Source organism: Apus apus, chromosome 1 (assembly GCF_020740795.1).
Source record: "Apus apus isolate bApuApu2 chromosome 1, bApuApu2.pri.cur, whole genome shotgun sequence".
NCBI classification, from domain to species: domain Eukaryota; kingdom Metazoa; phylum Chordata; class Aves; order Apodiformes; family Apodidae; genus Apus; species Apus apus.
The window spans coordinates 20,342,664-20,368,152 of NC_067282.1; the positions used below are offsets into that span (position 1 = coordinate 20,342,664).

At 38.5% G+C, this 25,489-nt stretch overlaps 1 protein-coding gene across 7 annotated transcripts in view; it reads left to right on the forward strand.

Moving 5' to 3' along the window:
• NUP58 (nucleoporin 58) overlaps positions 1-16,509 on the forward strand; it is a 36,477-nt gene extending 19,968 nt beyond the window's left edge. For 3 of the 7 annotated variants that reach the window (XM_051616502.1, XM_051616509.1, XM_051616519.1), the window contains 4 exons: positions 1,258-1,459; positions 7,329-7,427; positions 10,247-10,339; positions 14,492-16,509. In XM_051616502.1, coding sequence (XP_051472462.1) covers positions 1,258-1,459; positions 7,329-7,427; positions 10,247-10,339; positions 14,492-14,661 — 564 coding nt within the window. In that variant the 3' untranslated portion in view covers positions 14,662-16,509. Of the gene's footprint in view, positions 1-1,257; positions 1,460-7,328; positions 10,191-10,246; positions 10,340-14,491 lie in introns of those variants that run through there. The other 4 variants (XR_007889223.1, XM_051616529.1, XM_051616538.1 and 1 more) reach the window with 4 other exon arrangements.
• Positions 16,510-25,489: the final 8,980 nt, after the last annotated feature.

Consider the following 25,489-nt stretch of genomic DNA (forward strand, 5'->3'; position numbering starts at 1 on the left):
CATAAATGAACATACAGATATATTCTGTGTCCAAGAGCAGTGAAGAGTAAAATGTGCTTGGGCACAATTTGGGTAGAGAACATAATTAAATCATCGTGCAGAGATTAGCATTAAGAACTGCTCTGTGGTGTCTAGTGGCATTTATGCCAGCTCCTGTGGCAGTCAGTATGGCCTTATATTAAATCTCATCAGAGTTCTGAGGATGTCTTTTTTGCTTTAAAAAACAGAATTCCTGATGTGATGATGAGATCATTCTTTCTGGGTCTATCCTGCTGTTGCTAATAGACTTAGGGTTACAGCTGTTTAAGTTCTGAGTCAAAATTTTTGGGATTTAAGCTATTCTTCTTGGAAACAAACATATCCATGGCGAGGAACACAGGACATAGTATCTCTTCTGTGAAATTCAATTGAACTCTCTGTTCTTTGGTTTTAATAAATCTATTAGGTTTGAAGATTATCTGTTAGAATTATTTCCATCTTCTATCAGTTTTTTAATGAAGCCATTCTTATGTTGCTGAAGATACCCATAGTTCCCTCATTTGTGACAGATAGAAATTACTTATGACAAACAGGCCATGCGAGGTGTGACCACAGTGGGGTTTTGAGGGGGAGAGGGACATGATACAAGATTATTTCGGCTACCTTTTAGTCCAAAGCAGAATGATTTATTGCATTTGCACTGCATTACATCATTGATGAAATGTATCAGAAATAACAGGGAATTTTAAAATTCTGGTCTTTAGCTTTATGCTAAGGAAGACATGCAAGAGTGAAAGAAAGGAAAGAAATAAGGTGATAGGGAAGCGAAAGCATACTCCAAAGGGTAGCACTGAAGGAAGTGTGTGTTATTTTATTTACTAAGTTAGTAATGTGGCTGTATTTTGCCTCTTAGCTAGTACAGTGATAGAAATGGAGTTATGCCGATGTACACCAGCCTTGCAAGTTTTTGGGACCATTCACTATATTGGTGTGTTACACTTGGCTGCTTTGCAGAATTTTAAGGAGCCTATTCTAGCTGATTGAAGGATTCTGTCAGCTAATAGCCTCACTAGATCGTTTCAGGTTGTGAGGGGCTTTTTTTTTTTTTTTTTTTGGGTGGGGGGGTTGTTTGGTAGGGTTTGGGGGTTGTTTGGGTTTTTTTGTTTGGGGGGTTTTTTGTTTTGTTTTAAGGAAATGTTATTTATAACTCGATGATCCTTTCTTAAGGTTTTATGTCAAATACACTGAAATAAAATGGTTTCCTCCCACCCCCTTCAGATGCTTAAAGACCAATACCTTGGCTACAGGAAAACCTTTCTGGGAGATGCCATGGATGTGTTTGAGGCCAGACGAGCAGAAGCTAAGAAGTGGCAGAGCGCGCCACGTGTTACCACGGGACCGACTCCTTTCAGCAACATACCAAATGCAGCAGCCGTTGCCATGGCTGCAACACTTACTCAGCAGCAACAGCCTGCTACAGGTCTGAGTGCATTCAAGTTATAGATTATTAGTGTTACGACAATAGTAAATTTGTGTAAAATTTTCTATGAAGTCTTCCTTTGTGTTAGACTAAAAATCTAAACATTGTGATGAGCAAAGTTACTGATACATAGCCAATAGAAAAATGCAGGGTAGACTTAGCAATAATCATACAACAAATACTTAATCTTGTGAATTTACTTGTATTAGTGGTATTTACTGTATTGTTCTAACTTACCCTTTGGAATGTGAGTCTTCACTCTTAAGTAACATCTCTGAATACACGTAGTATAGCCTCTTTCCAGAATTGTATAGTTATAGTAAATTATTTCAAGTTTGTGAGGAGAGAATATCTACATGCATATGACCTTCTTACGTAAAATTAATAATGCATTTTTATATAGCACTTTGGAACTGTAAAATGAAAAATGCTGTAGAACAGGAAGGATAGTGGAGCAAACAGCTGTAGAATAGGAAGGTGAATGCCTGGCCTATTTTTTATAGGCAGCTTCTTTGTCAGAGTGATGTTGGAACAGTTTTTGCTGGCCATCCTGCTGTTACAAATAGATATTAGAGAAAGTAGAGTGGATCAGTGGTTGTGCGTGTATGTAAGAGGAAGACCAAAGTAGAGGAAATGCATGACCCACTGCTAAGGAAGAATGGATACATACGGCAAAGAAATTAACAAGTCACCATAACTGATGTCCTTATACTAACCAGCACTTCTCAGAGAGGGTTCCCTGAGTGTAGGTAATTTAATTTATATTTAATTGTTTAACAGAAATAAGAAACTTCATTTCATTTTAATTGAGTGGGGATACGTATCTATATCAGCAAATTACGAAAACCATAGCTAACTTCATTCTACCATTTATTTTCTAAAATACTGTTTATAATAGATGTACTGGAAGTCATATTAGCACCTTTTCCTTCTTTCGTCTTACAACAGCAGTCATACTTTGAATGGTTTTAACTTGAGGCATATGCAGCAGCCACCCTAAGTTTGACAAATTATTAGGGTGTCCTTCCCTTCTCTGTCAAAGGAGATGGGTTAAAAGAGCACAATAAAAAACGAAGCATTTATAAGTGTTTCTCTTCTAAATTTCCATAATAGACCATAGTCTTCTGTTGCTACTAAATTAATCTGTGGAAATACTGTTGAAGTGACATCTGCAAAAGTCTGGTTTTAAGCAGAAAACATAAGATAACGTTATGTCACACTTCAAGGTTTTAATACATACAGAAGTGTGGCTTGCGCAGCCTAACATGTTACCAAAGTAGTTCCATCTTTCTCCTTGTCTCATGTTGTTGTTTTTTTTGAAGAAAACTCCCTAGGGTCATTCAAGAATTAGCTGGGTATGAAAGTCATACATGTGGGATGTCACATTTAAAACTTTACCTGCATTTTCATGAATTGGGATGAGGGAATTTTCTCTTCCTAGTCCAGATTAAAGAGAACTGCTAATACCTTCAGTAAGTTGATGCCACTTGTGGCATGATTTAGTGAATACTCTCTTAGGGGTAAGAGTGAAGAGGGGGGATGGAGACAGGGGGAAAAAGGGGTAATATACCTGTACCAACATGCCTGAGGTAAGGTGACTTTGTACCTTGAGGTATTTCGTAGTGAAAGGAGCAAATGGGATTGTGTGTAGGTTGGTTTTGGGTGGGGGTTTTTTGTTTGGTTGCTTTGACAAAGTGTTTCAAATGCCAAAAATGTGCCAACTACAAAAATGTTGCAGACAGAACAAAGCCATTAACTTAAGTCAAACATGCCAACAAAAGTAAACGAGTTTGTTTACTACTTAGTTGGAGTATTGTTACCTTGCATACAACTCACTTGAGGACCTGGAGAAACAGAGGTAGATTGATGTTTTGAGTGGCACTTAAAGACTACTTAAAACTCTTAAAAAGCAGGGTTAGATGGAACTTGAAGTCCTCTTTTCTCTTCCCCTAGCTCAAAAACCAGGATTATTCAGGCCTGAACCGTTCCAGAGAGATTTTAAGTCTTAAAGGCTTGCCAGAAAGGAAAATTTCAGAGCTTTCCTAAGTTACTGATTTCGGTGTTACATGTTTTCCCAACAAATTACCTGAAACAACTTAGCTTCAGATTAAGGTTGCCACTTTTTGTCTTACTCTTAGTGGAAAAGGAGAAGAATCTACTCTTGATTTTGTAGGAATCTTTAAATATTTAAAGGTTGTCTCCTCATAATTTCCTTTTCCTTGTTTCAGTTTTCTGATGGCCATTTGCTGCAGTAAAACTGCAAATTGCTTGCATGTTTTAGCATTGTGTTCTAAGAATTTGGTGCACTCTCTGCTAGAAGTTAAAATCATGCGTATTTCTTTGCAAGGTACAGATCCTGAAGAGTGGGTTAGATGCGGGATAGTAGAAGGTTATGAGAAAAAAAAGATCATGAAATGAGGTGTATATAAAAGGAGGGGGGGGTGGGGTGTCTGTGTAATACCTGACCTGCTGTTGCTGAAGATGAGAATAAAATAAGAAAATTAATCTGGGCTTTAAAGTTTTTTACTGAAATCTAATATACGGTACTCTAGTATTGAGGGATCAGGATGGTTAGTCTCTTTTTTTAAAATGAAGTTTACATGGTTATGTTTATTTCATAATATTAATTCAGAGTTAGTTACTGTTCTTTCTTTGGACAAAAAAAATAATTAAATTTGTGTTCAAAAGTCAAAGGTTTAGTAGCTACAATTATGCTGTGGGATCAGGGAATGTTTCTCCAGTTCCTGGGTGTAGATATGCACCCTGTTTATGTTCTCTCTGTATGCCAAGATGTGTCTGGCTTTGATGTAAATAAATAAATCTAGTGGATCCTGGCCATGTGGAAAAAAGGGAGCAAAGATGCACTCCACTGGTCTCCTGGGATGGATAATCTGGACACCAGGACTGTGGTGTGCACACTGAAGCACAATTTTTGTGCAGTTTTTTGAAGCTAGAGTTATTAAAATGATGCTTAAGTCTTGTCTGCACATGGCCTTTCTCCCTAGTTTAGCACTTCTGCTCTGAGCACAGCTTTACTGGTACCAGGGAGGCTGGGCATGCTTTTGTGCAGTAGCAGCTAGAGTTTTAACCAGTGCCTCACGTGCACCTTCCCTGAGCAATCTGGAACAGAGTGGAAGTTAAAATGGTGGTTCCTATTCTACCTGGTTTTATTGATGAGGCTAAAGTAAAACATTTTTTTAGAGGAAATTAAAGCCTAGTGAACTAAGGGCTGTAAATGAAAGAGGCTGAAACTGGTGTTTTTCTGGTAAGACTAAGTTGTCTTAAAAATAAATGCTTTTCTTCAACCTCCTATGAAAATAAATAAACGAAGTAAATCCCCAACAACTTAGTTACTCTCTCCTTAACTGTTAAAGTGCAGAGTTAGTTGAATTATTATCAAGCTATCAGCACTTGGTTATGTTTTGACTTGACTTTGTATGAGATTGAACTGCTGATAGGAAAGGATACTGAAATATTTACAGCACTTACAGGTTTTTATTGTGTAATTTGATAGTAACGTTGGTTAAAGTTAGTCAGTGTGTTACTTTGTCAGAATCAGATTTAAGTTGTGACTCTAAATTTGCTCACTGTTGCAACCAGCTAAGATTTAAAAATATGCAGAAGGCTGCTTCAGGAATCTGGCTGACCTGTCTGGGCTTCTCCTTAGTGGGCCCTACTCATTAAACTGAAATGCTCTACTGAGCACAAAGTTTTAAAATGTTGAAATAGTTGTTAGAAAGAATTTGTCTCATACCTATACTAGCCAGAAGTGCCAATTTTTTCCTAGTACTTTTGGCATTGAAGAATCTTCGTTTCTAGTTTTCTTGCTATTGAAAATTTTTTTACTTAGAAGAAGTCTAAATAGCAGTGATGCCTTCACAACATTATGGTACAAAATCAACAAATATCATATGCTGTTGCTCAATTAAAAGCTTGTTAGCCTAAGGCATAAATTCTTGTTTTGTATAGTCTAAGGTGGTTTAGAATAATGTTTTTTGCTGGCTCTAAAAAGCATGTTGCATTTGTTAAAGAGCTTGCCCTGGAGGACTGTAGTGTTTTGTTTTAATGTCTTCCACTAACAGTGCCTCCTACTGATACAGAAACCTGTGCACTTGAGAAGGAACTGGATATATGTTTTTGGGTTCTTCTTTTAGTTTATTAGGTGACTAACTTGTGTAGCTTTTTTGTTTTTATTGATAACAATTTTCTTATTTTTAAAGAGCTGCTAGGTAGATGTGTCAGTATTTAAACTGGATGTAAACAAGTTTAATTTGAAATGTATGTGAAAATTTGTAATTACAACATCTGGTATACTTTCTTTTAGCTGAAGAAATAGCTTGAGTTTCCCAACTATTCCCTGCTAAGCAGAGAATGAAAGCTAACAACTTTAGTTGCCCTTAAAATTTAGTTTAACACTACTTTTGAGTATACAGATGTAGTTCAGCTTGGATCACATAAGAATTTTGTGTTCCTAGCAAAAATATTACTTTTAAATATACAGTGCCTTTCACTTGATTCAAAATGATTTCTCATTTAGATGTTCAAACACTTAATATTTCAAGCTTTTAAAATCATTTTACATTTAAAACTCTAGATAAATGTTACCGAGAAGGAAATTTGTAGTATGAAGGAAGAAGTTTTGATTGAAAACAAGCCCAAATGTGATAATGCTTTAGAAAAAAAGACTGAAGTAATCTAAGCTTTATAGTAATCTTTAAATAAATCATCACTTTCACAGATACATTACATAAAGTATGTTCAAAGATGGAGAAGGCTATCTTGAGGAAAGGTGTGAATGTCTGTGGATTAAGAGTTTGGCACTGTATTTTATCTTCAATGGTTAAAATTTTAAACTAGTGCACTGAAAACTGTTTGAAAAAGACAGGAATATAAGAATGTACTGTGAAAAATGTTGAAATATTAATTATTTATCAAAATTAATTATTTTAAAATGTGTTAGTAATGGGCTAGCAAGTTGATACTTTATTCCCCAAGGTTGAAAAAAAAGGAACTGAGGCTGTAAATTTCATCTTAGCAGACTGAAAGTGTTTTTTTGACAGTCCTGCGTCTTAGTGTGAATACGCAGGGAAAGCGCTGTCAACTTTTTAAATTATGGGACAAACTCTGAAATTTTGAATGTATCTAATTAATTAAGGTACATGGAACTGTGCCTTTTGTAAATGTTTAAACAGGTGGCTTGAGTAGTTTACATTATTGAATGGTGTTATGTAGCAGAGATTAACAGAACTCAGTTATCACTTGTGTGGAAAAGAATTGAATTGTCATGTTACTGTGTAATTGACTTGCTTAAAAATGAACAATAAATTTAATAAAATAAAGTCATTGTCTTGTTTTTTTATCTTAGTGTTCTGTTTAAATTTGGATGGAATACTTGAGTAGTTTTGATTACTCCTTTCTATTAAATAAATGAACTTTTCTTAATATAGTTTTAGTTACAGTAGTGTCAGTTCTTATGTTTTTTTATTTGAAGGTTTTCCCTAATACTGATTCCATTAATACAGGTGGCAAAATGTTGTTACCTATGAATTCTGTCAGGGTTTTGATTAATATTTTAAATTTTAAGGTGAGACTGGTTAACTTTTAAAAATGCTAAACTATATTGTAGTCACGTTGTTAATGTTGACTAGTTTCACCTTATTACAGTTAGTATTTTCTTAGATTTTTACCAGGTAGACTTAGAGGCAGACAGTAAAGTGAGAAATTTTGGTGAGGTAAAGTTTGGGATCTTAATGGGATTTGTTGAAAGCAATAATGTTCACATTATCAAATACTTTAATAAATAAATAAATAAAATACCTCTTTACTATGAAAGAGTAAGGCAAGTTTGTTCTCATTTTTTTTATACCAGGGCCACAGCCATCTCTGGGAGTTAGTTTTGGAACGCCATTCGGCTCAGGTATTGGCACTGGCTTGCAATCAAGTGGCTTAGGTTCTTCAAGCCTTGGAGGTACACTTTAACTTTTCTAACCTTTCATTGAATTATTATACAGCACATCTGAATCTCTTGAAAACCTTTAACTCCGGTAAGAGGATTATCTCTTTCAGGGAAGGACCTGATAATTTGGCAATCTGCATTTTCCAGACTCCTTCGTGCCTTGCAGAAGGAATTGCTAAGGCTGATACGAAGGCGAATAAGCTATTGTAGTAAAAACTCAGGATGAAGTAATCACACAGAAGTTCTGTTCTTAAAGCTAGGGAAGTGCATCAAGTGCATCCTTTTAGAACTACAACTTGACTTAATTTTACATATATGAAAGTTAGGCATCTGAGACATTGGATCATGCTGTAGCTAATACATAGAAGTCTTTCACTCGTATGTACAACTGCTAACTATAGGGACTAATTTCTGCTTGGATTAAGACAAGAATAAATGCTAAAAAATTACTACAGTTCTGGGATCCTGACTGCTGAAAAATACTTGCTTTAGCTGTCATTCTGTCCCTCAGTGCTGAGGTAGAAGGAAAACCCCTGCCTTGAGCTGAAAAAGCAACATTTGAAAGTGAGGAAAAAATATTTATAAAAATGTTAATAGTGCTGGTGGGGAATATATTCCAAGAGGACACATCAACTGTGAAAGAGTAGGTGGCAGTAAAAAAAATATGATATTTTCATGTAAATATAATTAATTTTCAGTAGTTGAGCTACAAGTAGAATCTAAGTGATCAGTAGGACCTAATCTGCATGTAAATTTCCTAGCTGTATAGGTCAGGGGTTCCTACAGTGGAAGTCAAAAGACGCTAGTGTCTTCTGAAGCTTTTGTATGAGATCTGCAAAAAAAATTTTTACATCTGCTAAGCACAAGCTTATGTTGTGGTTTTTCTTGTTACATCCTCTCTGCAGCCTCAGTCCTCACCACTACGTTTTGCCTCTGAGCTGAGCCTGTGAGTCAGTGTTGCAATGTATTGAAACTAATTAAACATCACTCGGTATTGGAAAGATGTACTTGAACGCTGCATCACTTTTACCTGAAATGATCGCCTTGAAATTGTCTTTAAATCTACCAGTGTCCTTTCTCATCTGATTTTAAGTGTTTTCAGATAAAAGTCTGTACACCTAAGCAGGAAAAAATAACAGAATAATGGACAAGATGGAAAGTACTTCTGAATTTCCAGGTTATTCCCACAATGTTTTGAATACCCTAAATAATCCAATTAAATTCTCCCTTTTCAACCAAAGAGGTTGTAGACTTACAAAGATGATTTGTATATGTTCACCAATCTTGGTAATGGAAATTGAAGAACATTATTCTTTCAAACTGATGGACACTTGCTTCTAGGTTTGTCATAGAGGACCAGCGTGTATTCTTTTTTTGCTAGTTCTCTGCTTAAGAAGGCATTTGCTTACATTTAATCTATTCTGCATTAATTGGAAATTTTTTTGTCTTTCAACAACTCAAGGAGACTCCTGGAGAGAAGCAAGTGTAGAATAATAAAGGAACACGTGCAAAATATCCTGCAGGTGTGCCCTTGGAAACAAATTAGCAAAATTAATACTGACGATTTTTTTTATTTATTTTTTTTACAGGATAACTTAAATGTTGTACTCTTGAAAAACCATTTTAATCAGGGAAATTTGTGCTCTTTCTATGATAAATATTCTGTGAATTTTATCTGTGATAAACATAGAGACTTTTGCATTTGTTTAAGATAAGTAGCATATAGATCCTATGCTTCATTAAATATTTGCAGACACCTTGCCTGACCACTGGTAATTTATTTCAAACTAGACAGGACAAAATATTCTATTACTTAAACTACTGTACATTTGAATTATATTTGCCATTATATGCTCTTAAAACTTACTCAGTTTAAAAATTACAGAAGACTAGAGAGCACTGCTTCATTGTGTGTGTGTTCAATCATTACTAGTTTTAAAATCTAAAAATTATTTCTCTACAGGAATGGTAAAGGCTCAATTTGAAGTAAAGCACAAGTATTTTCCCTGACTCTTGAAACTTAAGATCGGGACATAATTTCCTCAAATACAAATACTGTTCTTCTTGAAAGCCTCTCAAGACAGCCAAAGTCACAGAATATGTTTCTCTTTTGGTTCCTTTTGTCTGGCCTCTATCTCAAATTGCCAATATCAGCTTTACCTTTGACATAATCTTACATTAACCGCAGATTTTGAAGTCTTAAAATGTCATAATATAAATATTTTAAATGTCAATTACAAAGTTAACAGAATGTAATTTTATTACTGCTATATGTTTATGGCTAACCTTTGTGTTTATTTTTCCAATTAAATATTAATGAAATTCTGTTCTGTTTTTTAACCTGTTTTGTGGTCTCCTAGATAAAGCTGGTCCCAACTAACCTGGTGGGGAGAGAACTCTAAAATAAGCCAAATATAAACTTTAGAAAATGTTTCCTCTGTTTTAAGCATAGCGAATTTTTCTGTTAAACTTTGGATGAAGATTGCAGCTTTCTGTGATAGAAGCAATATCACTTGTGTCTGAGTCTTCTGATTTTTGGCCCATTTGTTTACCATTTTCTTGTCAATTTAACAGCAATTCAATAGCAATTTCATCAAGTCTGGTAGTTTACTTGACCTTGTATAAAGCTTTTCCTTTACTCAGTTTTGTATTTTGAAGGAAGTATTTTTCTCCAGTGCTTCCTTGTTTGCACTGTTCTCTTAATACAGTGCTGTGTTGAGAAGAAAATACTCACGATGCAATAATCTTAGGAATAAGACCAAAAACTTGTATGTCTTTAATTGCTGTGTCTGTAATTTTTTTGTTATATGTCTTTACTGTTATTCTATTAGGATTTGGAAGCTCTGCCTTTGGAAGTAGTGCCACAGGAGCATCATCATTTGGGTTTGGAGCTACAACTAAACCATCTGGAAGTCTAAGTGCAGGTTGGTTTGTTTCTCTTGACTTCAAGTTTGTCTTGCAGCAAGTGTTATAATTAAACTGTGTCACTCAGTCCAAGAAAATTACTGAAACAAATGTACTTAAAGTTGCATGTGTATATAACCATTAAAGTAACTGCTTGCTAAATACACATTTCAGAGCAATTTTTAGGTTCAATTAAAAGTCTCCTAGGTAGACAGTATTGAGTCAGCATTAATGTTTTTTCATTTGATAGTATCTGTCTACTTAAGAGTGGAAGCAGGAGATTAGATACATCAGAAGGGATCAGATGCAGTCTGAGGCAGAGAGAAATGCAGTTATTACTGGGATGTATAGACTATACAGTTACTGAGCTAGTTAAATTAGTGTAAGAATTTGCAACACACATACCAGTAATTTGGCTTCCTGTAGTTACAAGTAGTGTTAAAATTCTTTTTAGGAGCCCAGAAGGTTTCCTTAAAACTGTTTACTTGCTTATCCTTTCTATTTGTTTAGTAAGTTACAGGTATTGTATCTCTGAATGTGTCCATAATTCATTGTATTAACTAGTTTGAAAACATTTCTGTGGCAATTTAACTACTCTGAAGTCATTTCATGTTTTTTTATTTAATTTTGTTGGTGATGAGAAAATGAAAATCTGGATGCTGTTGCCTGTCAACTCAGATGTCTGAAATCTTAGCCACTTCTAAGCTTGCATCTCTGTTTAGGAGTTTGTGAGGCAAATGGCTTACTATAGTCTGTCCTGGAGTCTTTCTTCAAGGTCAGAGTGAAGGAGTATCATGTCTCTTGGGACTGGCTTTTGGTAGCATGATTCTTTTTTAAAATGTTTTTTTGGGTTGTTGCTTTGTCTTGATTTTTTTTTTTTAAACTGCTGTCAATACAAACATACAAGAGGCTGTTATTTATTAGTAAGTGCCCAATACATTAGCCTGGACCAGTGTCTTGTTAGTTGCCATACTTGTAGTTTTGTTTTTCCCTTGTTTAGTGATGAGTTACACTGTCAAATTAGGCCAGTAAAGTACGTTAAGCTTTGAATTACAAGGTGGAAATAGCTCACTAAACTGGCTGTGTAACAATCCTGAATGTGTAACACCCTAGTAAATTCTTGATAGAATATCTCTAATTTTGCAATATGCAGTGTCTAAGCATCAGCCTTCTTTTGCTTAATTAGTTTTAATCAGAAACAAATGGGGAACTTAGGCTGTGTATGTTTTTATCTTGTAGCTTATTTTTCCTGAGCCTGAATTATTACATTACCTATTATTAAAATTTATAGAAGTATTGCAGCATTTCAGGCTGCTAAACGACGAAGCACATCATTTAGTTTTTAGTATATTTTAAAATATAAGTAAAAAACTAGTTGTATCGAGTTGGACAACTGGATTGGTTGGCCACCACCGCTAATGAGGTATCAAACCAAAGTACATAGGAAGTCTGTCTTAGCTGTGTTGGTGGTGTGCAGACAGTGTAGGTGTCATTTCACTGTAGTGCTCAATTCAGGCTTTGTCGTAGTGGCAGTGCCCCCAGACTCTCTTTAGCAGCATGGGCGTTGGCCCCAATAAAATTGTTTTCAGTTATCTCAGGTCTCTTCCACATTTTCCATCAGTTTGTTCTTAGTTTAGAGTGAAAATTATAGATCCCCAAATGAAGTCCCACTTCCTGTTACTCATTTGTTGTCAGCCAAATAGGCTGTTTTGAGTCAGATGTTGTAAAGAGCCTTATGACTCCCGAAGTGATGGGAAAAGGAAAAAAATAATTGAATTTATAGAGACAGGGCTGGGGGGTGTAACACACTTTTTTTTTTTTTTTTAACTGAGATAGTCAAGTGGGATCATGGCTGGACATACTCATCCTGAACAAGGTCCTTGTGTAATGATGGGTGGCTTTTAGATACAGAGGCTATAGTAAATCATCAAAGCTGTGCCGGAATACCTCTGATTCAGAGCACCTATTGTGGCGAGGGGCTTGGGGGAGGGAATAGTTTGCCTTTGAGATCTGCTGAACTGCTGTTTATCTCTGTAGGGTTAATATGAAAAAATACCGTTATGGGGAGGTGTGTATCTCATGTTTGGTTACACATCTGAAGTGCTGACTGAAGCAGAGATGCAAAAGCCCAATGGATAAGGTGTACTCTAAGGTCCTTCAGGGACATGCTTAAGCCTTTGTCCTCAAAGGCCAAGTTGTTTACTTTCTGAATTGTTTACACAAAAGGAATATTCATCTCCACAAAGAAATAGTTGATCACACTGTGGTTCAAGACTGTGACTCTTCCCTCTAGAACTGAGCAATTCCATGACTGATTCCCTTTCCTTGCAACAGAAATAAGACTGAACATATACCTCATTCAAAGACTTTTCCTGAAGATTTTTCATTTGAGTCTTCGGCTTTAATTTTGGTTTACTTTTACAAAAGAACTTCATACCATGACCTTGTTATGCTGCCATGACAGGACAAGGCCATTTAGGTGGATTTCCTTTCTGCCTTGGGACACTTGTTCCTGCCCTAAATGGCCCTTCTAACATAATAGCTACTACTTTCCAGGCTATGTCTAAGCAAGCATGTTCTCAGTCTTCTATCACAAAGTTTATTAATCTCTTTCTTATTCTAACATTGCTCAAATGTTAGACTGCCTTCCCTGCATGCTTCAAAATAATCCCTGCATCTAGAAGCAGCTAGGTGGAGGTATTTAATGAACACTTTACCCTGATCTGCTGAACTCCTGACACTACAGATTACATACAACTTTATTAATATTTATTATATTCATTTGTTATTTGCAATGTTTTCTGTAGGAAGCAATGCTTACCTCTTATCTCAGATACATACTTGAAGTAAAAAGTTAACTTACCAAGAATAAGGTTTGGTTATTGAAGATTTTGTTCATTCATGTGACTCCCTGAAGTAGAACAGATCTATCTTTCTAACAATCTTACTTGGGATTCAGAATTAGCAGGGAAATAGAGGAATAGTTGCATCTGCCCTAGGAAGAGAAAAGTTAGTCCACAAAATTTAGACAAGACATGAATGAACAGTATCTTTAGTCATGTTCCAGATCTGCACACTTGTTGCATTGACAATGAGTTCTGCACAGGCACCTGCAGGCTGAAGGATTGCAGTAGCTGGAATGTAGAGAATGGGGGTTTTCTTGACAAGACCATGTGTATAACCCAGGTCCAGATGTTGCAGGAGGAAGAGTTGGATGTTTTGAAGTAGTTTGTGATCCAAAGTATCAGTAACAGGTAAAAGAATAGAAGACTTCAGGCTTGTGAGAGCTGCTTCGGGATGCTGGTTAAACAGCCAGTTGCGTTTTTATTTCTGTGCTTTAAAAATATTCAGATATTGAGCTGAAGGTACTGATGTGACCAAAGGCTTGCTGTAGCTGTTTGAGTGATAATGACCTGTCTTAAGTGGTGTGTATTGAGAATATACTCTTGTTTTTTTATTGTGAACCAGTTCCACTTTTTCTTATGTGGGACTTTTGCAGGTTACCATGTGCAATTTGTATTAAACTATTTAACAAGTATCACTTGAGCAAGTTAATATTTTATTTTTGTATGATTGGTTACCTTTTTCTGTCTCCTGAGAGAACAAAAAGCAGAGTTGTTAAGTTCTGTTTTTTATTAACTAATTTCTGAAAAAAACCTGTAGGCAGATTTTCTTCATCTGAGGTTATTCTGTAGCTGAAGCAAAAGTTCAATTTATTTACCTTATAGATGGGCACAAGGCTGGGAACTCCAGCTTTGCCATTTACCTGCTGTGAGTGAAGTCAGCAGGCCAAGGTCCACGTGAACTTCTGTTTTCCCTCCTACCTTACGTACACATTGTGTTTAGACTGAGAATTTGACTTACGGTTCTTTAATTTTACCATTTCTGTGGTGGTTTTGGGCTCTGCTGTTGTATGGATATTGTATAATAGACTTGCAATCTACGATATAATTGTTTACAATCACTGAAGTAAATTGTATTAGTGCTGTTGTACCCACTTTGTCCTAGCAAGTCCAAGCATGTTGGCAATGCCGCATACTGTTTAGATCCATGTTAGTATAAAGTATTACAAGTGTTGGTAACAAAGTGGCTGGTGCTCATAATTCCAAGGAGAACAAACTTGCAATTCTTTTATAACTTACCTTTTAAAAAATTTTTCCCTCCTTCATAAGGCTTTGGCAGCTCGACTACATCTGGGTTTAACTTCAGCAATCCTGGCATCACAGCATCAGCTGGCCTGACGTTCGGGGTGTCTAATCCTGCATCTGCAGGCTTTGGGACAGGAGGGCAACTTCTTCAGCTGAAGAAACCTCCAGCTGGAAACAAGCGAGGGAAGAGATAGGCACCCCTTTTAGGGAAGGGGAAGTGAATCAACTTTGTTCATCTGAGAAGTCTATTTTTCTAGATTGATGCATTAATTAAATTGCATCCCAGGAGATTTATAAAAATTTTGCTACTTTTCCCTAGTCTGAAATACAAAATGAAATCATATTGAACAGCTATTTTCTTGTGAATAGAAATGCGTTTATGTATTTTTATTTTTGGCCCTGGTTTTAGAACTGTTCTATACTGCATTATTATTAAAGAATCTTGTAAAACCATCTATGATGTTAGTAGCAGAATATTTTTTGTTAATAAGCTTTATACCATATGAATATATGCATATTTGGTTTTTGTACAGATAAAATATATTCTAGTACAAATACTAGAGTTCATATCTTCTGTTCCTGGATATGGCCTTTAAATCTACTTCAGGGTGTTTCTGTGTATATGGATGTAAATATATACAGTACAGTGCACACATCTGTGTGTATGTATGTGTATATATATGTATAAAATACAGATGTGCAAACCTTGCCCCATAGACAGGTCTCCTTTTCTTTGTCTGTGCTTCTCCATGTTGCCCTGTGGTTCCGAATTTTGATGTTCCTAGGAGTTTCAAATAGTGGGTCCCAGGCTCTGTCATCATTGCTTCTTGTGTTTTGTCCTTTAAGACCAGCTGAAATACAATGTTTACTATTGCATAAAGTTTGGTAAATAGTAGTTAGTTTTTAATCTAAGTGGTTGGGTTTTTTTCAATCCTTTTCTCGACCCATTTAGCAGCCAACTCAAAAGAAGGATTTGACATAGGCGTTTCATAGGTAATGTTCCCATACTGCTCTGTTTTGTTTTTTCTCCCAAGCTGAACAGTAGGGCATTGCAGGGTTTTAGCTTAAAGCACCACAAGGTCTGTGTGCAGGCAGAGAGTTGTCAGGCTGGATGAGCTTTTCCCTGCAATTGGAGGAGGCAGGATATGCTATACTAAGGAAAACCCAAGTTAGCTGTTACAAAATGGAATTGATTCACTAGCTTCTCATCAGCACTACTAGCACTGACTTAAAAGCAGTTGCTTATCTGCTTTCAATATGAGGTATAGTACAATATGTTGCTGCTAAAGGATGGAACAGTAGTGTATGAATCATGTATATCGTACAACATCATAGCTTGTGCTGCATCTCCAGTTTGGTGTGCACAGGAAATAGCTGGGAAGACATCTTAAGGTGGAAATAATAGATTAATTGAGTCTTTGCAAATAAGATACAGGTTGAAGTGTGAACGTAGAACTTTGGAGCTTAGTTGCTTTTTATGTAGATGTTTTGTATATAACATGCATCAAGTGAATACTCACAATCATTTTCACAAAAGCACCTTTTTTTGTACAAGTTACAGTGCATAAGATTTTTCTAGTACCAGGTCATTTGCTTTCTATTGTTCAAGTCTTATTACCATTTTATATGTTCAGAAGTGATACCTGCATTCAGCAGCGATTGCTCTTTGACAAATGTTCAGTTTGTCACTTGATCTGATAAACTTAAGGGAAACTGAGCACAGAATTCTTCACTTTTGTACTTGTATGTTATTGCATCTTTGTGAGCAGTCTCTTATGAAGGGATATAATGTGTTTTTTTATGTCTCGGAAAAATAAAGCTTACGGTTTATTTTTATTTCAACCTTTTTTTAAACTTTTCTTGGGCTGCAGTCAAAACCGTAATGTTCATATTCCTTTGTTACTGCTTTTTTTAATAGTTAATATGTTAAACCACTGGACTCTCTTGTAATGTATTAATTTGTGAAAATAATTCTAAATGTGTACTGTTTGTCCATATGTGCAACTTACCATTGTTCAAACAATAAAACAATAATGCTGTGATCCTTGTAATACATATTTACCTATTTGAAATACAATTTCCTGTTGTTCTCCTATGTTATAGGAGACACTAAAATGTCATCACCTAATATGTAGAATTGTTTTCCTTGGAATTTATGTAGTGCAAAATTGTTCTCGCTGAAGTTAGGGCCTTGATCTCTAGATTGAAAGTGGGGGTGAAGGGAGATGCTGTATGATGGGTTTGTCTAGAGCCTCCTCACAGTGTTCTGTAGAAACCTGGATTGTGCTGTAAGGCAGCACAGTGCTGGGCATAGCTTTGTAAATCTGAAAGCAGTCTGAACCTCCCGGGTACCTGTGTTCTGTTTCTTTCCATGTTAAGGCAACAGTTAATTTAGCCTAAGTGAAAAGTGATTATGTAATAGAATAAGCACATGCTGGAGTACAAGCTAAAGATAAAATGGGATTTGAAGTAATTCTATTCCCAGAAGATCACTTGGGTGGTTGAATTTAGACGTGATTTTCTGGGATCAGCCCTGTGTACACTGTTTCAAACTAATGACATGTAACAGAGTGCAAAATAGAGTGCCACATTGAAGGTGTGGCTCGGTGTTCTACAAGGCAGGTTAGGAAGCTGACCTGTACTTAAACACCATGAAATGAAATCAAGTCTGGATTATTTGTTCTGTAGAGAAAGAAAAATACATACTGGAGGAAGGTTGAAGTCATATGTAGAGTGTGTTTCTCTATTAGTTTGCATCTTGTACAACTGTGATGTAAACTTTTGTGCCCCCTTCTTTTGCTAGAGGTAACTTGTTATTTCCTTGCTGTTCTCCCTACAATGAATGTAACAGGTGATGAGACAGTGTTATGCCTTAGATTGCTTGCTTCCTTTTCCTGGTCCAGCATCTCAGAAGTTTCTTTATGCTCACAGTTGTCTCTCTTCCTGACAAGTTGGCTAGCTAGACACTACTACACTTGCTTACTGCTTTCTTGGAGGTTTGGAGGGAGAAGGTTGAAATAAGGTAGAGTTGGACAGAATTTATGCATCTTCCTCACCACAGGAAATCCAATTCCAGCTATACTGCTCTGTCTACATATGTATAACATAACTGCACTTTGAACCTCTGTAGCTATTAGAGCATAATTTTAAAAATGAAAACAAAGTTCAGGATTTACAGGTTTAGTGGCCTTTTTTCCTCTTCTTTGACAACAATGATAATGTGTTTAATAGGTAGAAGTAGATTATTGTAGCAGTTTCATTTTTTACGTAGTGACATTTTTTACTCATGGGAAAAACATTATAAAGTAATTCCAGAGCAAGTGGAATTAAAAAACAACAACAACGAAGTCAAGGAATTCCTATCATGATTCCTTCCAATAGCTCTGTTGGAGAATGTTGCTTTCACCAGGTGGCAGGAGTCTGCCAGTTATATACTGCCACTACAAAGCCCTTGCAGGCATAGTTGTCACACTGTATGTCACCTTTTGTTTCCAGGTCATTTCCATTTTCTTACACTTTTAAAGGTATCAGGATTTTGCTAAACTTCAATATTTTAATGATCCTTCTGATCCACTAGACTTCTGTTATGAGGTTTGCTACTTAATGCTTTTTTACTCAGCCTCAGGAATTTAATCTTTATGGCCCGTCACTGCAGTTGAAGCACCACAGTGAGGAGGTGAGTATGTTATGTGTTCACTTTAGCTTTAATAACTTCCAAATAATGGGTTGCTCCTTGTTTTCTCACCTTTTAGAAGACAATTCTAGCTTACTATGAAAACAGGTTATCATTATGTTTAGAAACTTCTGCAAACTTCTAGAAAAGCTTCTGGGTAGATTTTGTGTTTGGGTATAGATCTACCCCTACCGGGATATCTGGTCAGTAACACTTGCATGGAAAACTTAGAATTCTGTACTCCTGTCCTAAACAGATCCATAGCCAAGCAGGTGAGAGATACTTCTTTGTTCAGCTAATGTCTCACAAACTCATGGGATTTTCCTGTTCTGTTTTGTTTCCCTTCAATGCAGATGTCACTGTGCGGCACGTGCTTGGGCAGGAGCAGAACAGCAGCTTTCTAGAAAAAAGTTACATAATTGCTTCCAAATTCCGATTCTGATTAGAGGCTGGTTTATACCTCCCAGGCAATAAATTCCTTGCTGACTCTGTGTATTTCATACAGCATATTGTGGTAACAGTGCTGCAGAGGGTGATCCCAGTCACAAAGGCAAACTAGGATGGTGAGGTTTTGATCAGACACTGTGGTGTAGAAAAAAGGGAAAGAAACACAGACTTGACAAATATTCAAAATCAAGTATTTAAAATCAAACTTCATGATATTAAACTTGACATTTTGAAAAATATCAGGTACTCTTAAGAAGAAAAAAGTGGATGAGTTCTCATGGGGGGGGGGAAATTGTGACAGGCAGCTTGAGTAGACTTTCAGTTGAGTAAAACCTGGGAGAAACAAACAGCACAACATACAGTTGGGGAGCTAAAACTAATCCATTATTAGGTACCTAAGTAGAAGCTACTCTACATTGAAAAGCATAAAAAATCTTTAGTCCTGAAAACAGTTACCATTTCGTGGCTGTTTGTACCACCTTTATTTATCAACAAACGTGTAAAGGAATTAAATCTTTGGGCATAAACGCTTTTGCTGTTGTTCTGTCCAGGATAAGGTAAAGTACAGGGGTCCTTTCTGGGAGGGGAAAGTCCATTTTTCAAAAAAAGGCTTGGAATGGATTGGTCCAACTGACAGTGAGCAGTTCTGCCAGCAGTGTGGGCCTCATCTCCTCTGCTGGAGGTGGGTGTTGAAGTCATGGTGTATCATACCAGCCTTCATTGTGTTGTGTAGCTGTGCTCAGTGCAGCTCCCCAGTCTGTTGTCTGCTGTACCCTTAACAGCAATGCTGAAGGCAGCTAGGATGGTTCTAATTTAGCCCAGGTTCATGTAGTATCAGGCTGGGAAAAATCAACTGACAGGACATTGGGAGGTAATTCTTCACTATGGAGGTGGTGAGACACTTGAGCAGGTTGCCCAGGGAGGCTGTGAAAGTGTTCAAGCCAGGTTGGATGGGGCTCTGAGCAGCATCATCTAGTGGGAGGTCTCCCTACCAATGCAGGGAGGTTGGATCTAAATGATCTTTAAGGTCACTTCCAAACCAGATCATTCAGTATTTCTATGAAATGAGTCTTGGCAATGCATGTTGTATCAGTTTCAAATAGGAACTATCTTCCCCTCCCCATAGAATCAAAGGATGGGTTGGGTTGGAAAGGACCTTAAAGCTCATCTAGTTCCAACCCCCTGCCATGGACAGGGACACCTCACACTAGACCAGGTTGCTGAAAGTCCCATCCAACCTGGCCTTGAATGCTTCCAGGAAGGGAGCCTCCACAACTTCCCAGGGCAAGCTGTTCCAGTGTCTCACAGAATTGTCATGATTGGAAAGGACCTCTGAGATCAGAGTCCAACCATCAACACAAAAAAAAATCCCAAACACAATTTCACACACTCCACCAAAAAACACCTGCAAAAATCCCTGCAACCTCAACTACTAGAGCAAACCCTGAAGTGCCACACCTACACATTTATTGAATACCTCCAAAGATGGTTACTCTTACCACCTCCCTGGGCAGGCTGTTCCAGTGCCTGACTTTTCAGTATAGAAATTTACCTTTTCAGTATAGAAATATACTCTTTCAGTATAGAAATTCTTCTTAATATCTAATCTGAACCTTCCCTGCCACAACTTAAGGCCATTTCCTCTAGTCCTGCCATTACTGGGAGAAGAGGCCAACACCCAGGAGAGTCTCACCACCCTCAAAGAATTTCTTCGTAGTATAAAATCTAAGTCTGCCCTCTTTCAGTTTGAAACTGTTCCACTCATCCTACCTCTACAAGCCCTTGCAAAAAGTCTGTCTGCAGCTTTTCTGTAGGCCCCCTTTGGGTACTAGAAGGCCACCATAACACCTCCCCAGAGCCTTCTCTTCTCCAGGCTGAACCCCAGCTCTCTCAGCCTGTCTTCATAGGAGTGAAGCTCCACCCTCTTTCCTTCTACCTTTTATTTTGGCTGCTTACTAAGGAAACTAGTGGCTGTTTGAAGGAGCTCCCTGCAGCTAACATCACTACTGCTTACCTCCACGGTAGCAGTATCATGCTTACTCTATAAGAATGGCTTTCAGTGATCAGGGAGGTGTTTGCATACCTCCAGCAGCCAGACCAGAAGCAAACCTTGTCCCTGGAGAGGGCAAGACCTGATGTGGCTTTCGGCTAAGCTTGTGCAGTACAGGCTGCAGGGTCAAACAATCCCCCAGGTAGCAAAGTGAAGTTGCTGCTGAGCACTGCTCTGAGAGTAAAGAGGGAAAGCTTTTAACATTGTTTATGTTGGCATTGGGCACAGTAATGCTCTCTCAGTGCCAATGGCAACATCCTGCTGGTAGCAGAGATGTGCAGAAGTGAATGGGCCGCAGGGAGGCTGAGACAGTTTGTCCAGGTCGCCCTGTGCAGAGCAAGAATCGCTATGCTAAAGGTGTAGAATCATAGAATCACAGAATAGAAGAGTGCAAGTAACATCAGGAATCATCTGGTCCAACTTCTGGCAAAAGTACAGTCTAGACAAGATGGCTTAGCACCCTGTCTAGCTGAACCTTAAAAAGTGTCCAATGGTGGGGAATCCACCACTTCCCTGGGGAGATTATTCCAATGGCAGATTGCCTCATGAAAAATTTTCCACTTGTGTGCAATCAGAATCTGCCCAGGAGTAATTTGCATCCATTACCTGTACTCTATTCCACATGACTTCTTGCAAAATGGGAGTCTCCATATTCTTTGTAGCCTCTTCCTTGCAGAGCAGACTTTCTAGTCCATTCATGACCTTCATGGCACTTCTCTACATCCTCTAGATCTAGTGAAGGTTTAATACAAATGCCTGCTATCTTAAATGTATACTTGATTAGTAACAATATTTAGCAAGAAATGCTTCTCTGAGTAATTTGTCATTTTATGCTTGAGAAGTGTCACCTTCCTCATCAGCTCTCCCTGTGTTTTATTCCCAGTGCCACAGCAGCCAGTACAGTTGTTAGTTGTTCCTCTGTCATGGTGATGCTCACACTGTGTTGGCAACGGGCCTTGCCAGAGCTGCTGAGAAAAACTGGGGCAAAGGGGATTAGTTCTCTCTTCCTGCATTTGATAAAAAGCTCACGCTTTATGCTCTGTGTGGCATAAACTGGAGTGTGAATGTGGAATCTGTACTTTGGGTTGTTTGTTTTTTAATAGGCATAACTTTATAATAATGGTGCCTTGTCAAATTGGCTAGTCTTACTGGGAGGGGAGGCTGTGGGAAGATGGGTTTAGTCCACAGGAAGTAATTATTCCTTTATTTTTGTCCCATGAGGGGAAAAAGAAAGCTAAAATTATTTCCTTTTGGTAGCGGTTGGTTAGGGTGGAAATAATTTCCTAAGGAAACAGCACCCCTTTCAGTGTGAAGATGTGCACATCAGCTTTGTGTCCAGGCTTAAATATATTATAAGAGCAATCCATTGTGTCTGCAGTAAGTGGGAGCTCCAAAAACCAGTGTACTGAGACTCCCAGCAGAAGAACATGGCAGTCACATTGATCATGCCTGGGTAGTTGGGCAACATCAACAAATCCCAAAAGCCCCGGTGTGATCTGTTTGAAAGTGGGGGATGTTTTCTGAGAAACATCCTCCTCCTGCCTGAGGGGTATCTTATCAGTGCTTATAAATAAGGGTGGGTGTCAGGAGAACAGGTCCACTCTCTTTTCCGCAGTCCCTAGTGACAGGAAAAGGGGCAATGGGCACGAGCTGCAGCATAGGAGCTTCAAGGGAAACATACGGAAAAGCTTTACCGTGAGGGTAAGAGAGCACTGGAACAGGCTGCCCAGGGAGGTTGTGGAGTCTCTTTGGAGACACTCAAAACCCGTTTGGACACGTTCCTGCGTGATCTTCTGTACTGATCTGCTGTAGCAGGTGGGTTGCACTAGATGATCTTTCGAGGTCCCTTCCAACCCTGATGACTGTGACTCCTTTCCTTGTTGCAATCTCGCCACCATGAATTCGGAGGGAGATGTCCCCCAGCGCCCACAGAGGCTGCTACCCGCTCACCTCCCTTGCCTCCCGCAGCCCCGCTGCGGAGCCAGCGGTCGGTACCGAGGCGTCCGCGGGCTGTGAGCAGGCGGTGCCAGCGCCGGTGCCGCCGGGCCCTGCTGCGGGCCCCGGCCCCGGGCCCGGCAGCAGCCGCCGAGCCTTGTGTGCTGCTGTGCTCGGTGCTGCTGCCGCCGCTGCGGAGTCACAGCCCAGCCCTTGAGGAGCGTGCGAGCTGCCTGTCATTTCATTCAACGTTATTTTCACAGACCTCTGGCTTTTTTGGTGAGTTTTGGTTGGTTTGGTTTTGGTTTTGTTGGGTTTTTTTTGCCTTGGGTCATCTTGTTCTAATTATTCTCCAGGAAATGAGGGCCAATAAAACAAATCCTTTCTGTTATGACTACACGTGTATTTTAAAATGTAGATATTAAATATGTTCCCTAAGTAGAAATAAAACCAGTCCAGGTTATGCAAGTAATTCCACAATCAGAGTAGCCTTTAAATATCCTGGTGGCGTTTCAATAATGCTCAGCACAGGTATAGCTACAGCACTGTAAAGGTAGCTAATAACCAGGGCAGGAAGAGAAGGAAACCCTACTAAGTTAAGGTCCCATATTCTGCTAACTGTCCTAACCTGGGAATGACATTAGTATAACCCACCGGTAAGGACTGCGCTCTTGATGACAACGGCTCTCCCCGCAAATCCCGCGGCTTCAGCAGCGCTGCCCTTCCCACTCCCTTCACACGGGGGCAGCAAGGCAGCGGGGACCACAGGGAAACCTGGCTTTACCCGAGGAGCGGCTTTGCCAGGATTTCTGACTCCAGGGTGATTTGTTTGTATGTTTAAAAAAAAAAAACAACAACAAAAAAAAAAACTACGAAACAAACTTTTTTTTTTTTTTTTTTTTTTTTTAAGTGACTAAACCCCTACATCCTTGGCTTTCAGATGGCAACTGACTCCATCTTTTTATATTACCAGGAAGAGAAATCTCTCCAGATTAAGTGTCAAGCTGCAATATGTAAGTGTTCAAACTGCAATAAAACCAAGGTATGCGTGGCCAGGCTTTTACATGCCGAGTGATCTAAATGGTAGTACCGTGATGATGAATTCTAGCTTTTCTCTGAGAAGGAGGGAGAAGACTTCAGGTTATGAGTTTTAACTTGCAATCCTGATTTGCGACTTTGTGGACACAACTGTAGAGCTGAAGTAACTCCTGAATCCAGCTTTTCAAGGTTTCTGATGAGGTTGCAAAATTGTTTAAAAGTAATGATGCAGATAAGCTAGAGGAGGTAGATAAGCTAAATAAGGTAGACAAGCTAAGTAAAGGTAGATAAGGTAGCTAAATACAATGAGAAAGCCACAAAAATGCCTGCTGGGGTGCCAGGGCTGGACAATGAAAAGAAGGTAATCTAACTCGTACCCAAGTGGATAAAATCAATTTATTTTATTAGGCTACTAAAATCAACCCAAACATCCCAAAAAGAAAGAGAAGAGAGCACCCATCCACGATTTAAAATTTATCTCCTGTGGGGGGCTGAACAGGGGATAGGAGTTGCTGCCAGTTTTGTGTCTCTTTTACCACTGCGGGAATGTGGCAAGTTGCAGCCCATGGGTTGGAAATACAATAGGGGAAGCAAAACATCCCTAACTGCAGGAGACACACACCCACAGAAGCTCAAGGCAGCTTGGAGAGTTGTGTTGCAGGGTTTTCCTTTTCCGAGCTCTAAAGAGGTTCCAACCAAAATAGAGATACAGAATAAGGTGACAGGTCTGTGTTCCTGCTTTATCTTGGAGAATTTGTAAGATGGACATCCAAGGGAGGGAGACTGCTGTTTCTTACTACTTATTATTACAGCTTTCTCGAATTTGTCCTTTCTCTTCTTTCCTTCCTGTCCAATGCACAAGGGCACAGCCAGCCCTAACAAACATTTGCAGTACCTCACTGTGACTGTGCAGCAGCTCAGACTCCAGGTGGGGTGTCTTCGTTTTTCCCCCTGTTGAAGTGGGAGCTGTTAAGAACAAAAAACAGGCTTTTGTATTATCCCTCTTTTCATTCCTTTCCTGTTTCTGTGTCTTCTTTTTTGTTAATTTAACATGGAAGCAGTTGTATTTGCAGGGAGCTTTACCAAATGAGGCCTGTGCTCTGGAAGCAGAAAAATACTTTTGAAAAGTTCCCATCTGTAGAGGGACTGTGGTAGTAAAACAGAAAAACAGGCCTTTTTTATAATAAGGGCACACTCTGTCAATGCAGTGTCTGAATGAATTTACAAGGTAAGAAGATACTGGTCTTTCACAGTCACTTAAGCATGTGGTGGTGATTATTCCACAGCAGCTTTGCCTGCAAGGATCAGCATCCCAGGCCAGCATGGGTGCAGAGAGCTGCATCCCTGGTACCTGGGTATGGCTCCTGTGCGGCCAGCAAGGCGGCTGGGCACTGGCTCCTGTAAAAGCTGTAACGTGCTTTAAATGTACTTATCCTCTGTGCTGCTGTACAGGTGGTTTGCAGGCCAGGGTGTCGAAAAAGATACACAAAAAATGCACTTTATCAGTTTCAGACAACTAACAAAAGTCCTTTTAACTCTTATTTTCTCTGCTCTAAGTGAGAAGATTTTTTAGGAATATCAGAACAGCTTTTGAGTTCTTTCAAATGACTGAAATAAAACATTGTATTTGCTTTCCCACCATCATGCTTTTGACTTGAGAAGGGCAAAGACCGTTTCTACTGAGCCAGAGGCCTTAGAAAACTGCAGCTGGTATTAGTAGCAAACATTCAGACTTTCAAAAACAAATAAACTTGAAGTCTATAGCCTATGTGACCAATGTTGAGTATCTCTAGGCTTTAATAATCTTTGTCCACTCTAACATATATGTGACGTTTCAATTATATGTAAAAGCTGCAAGATGCCCAGTTTGATGGGACCC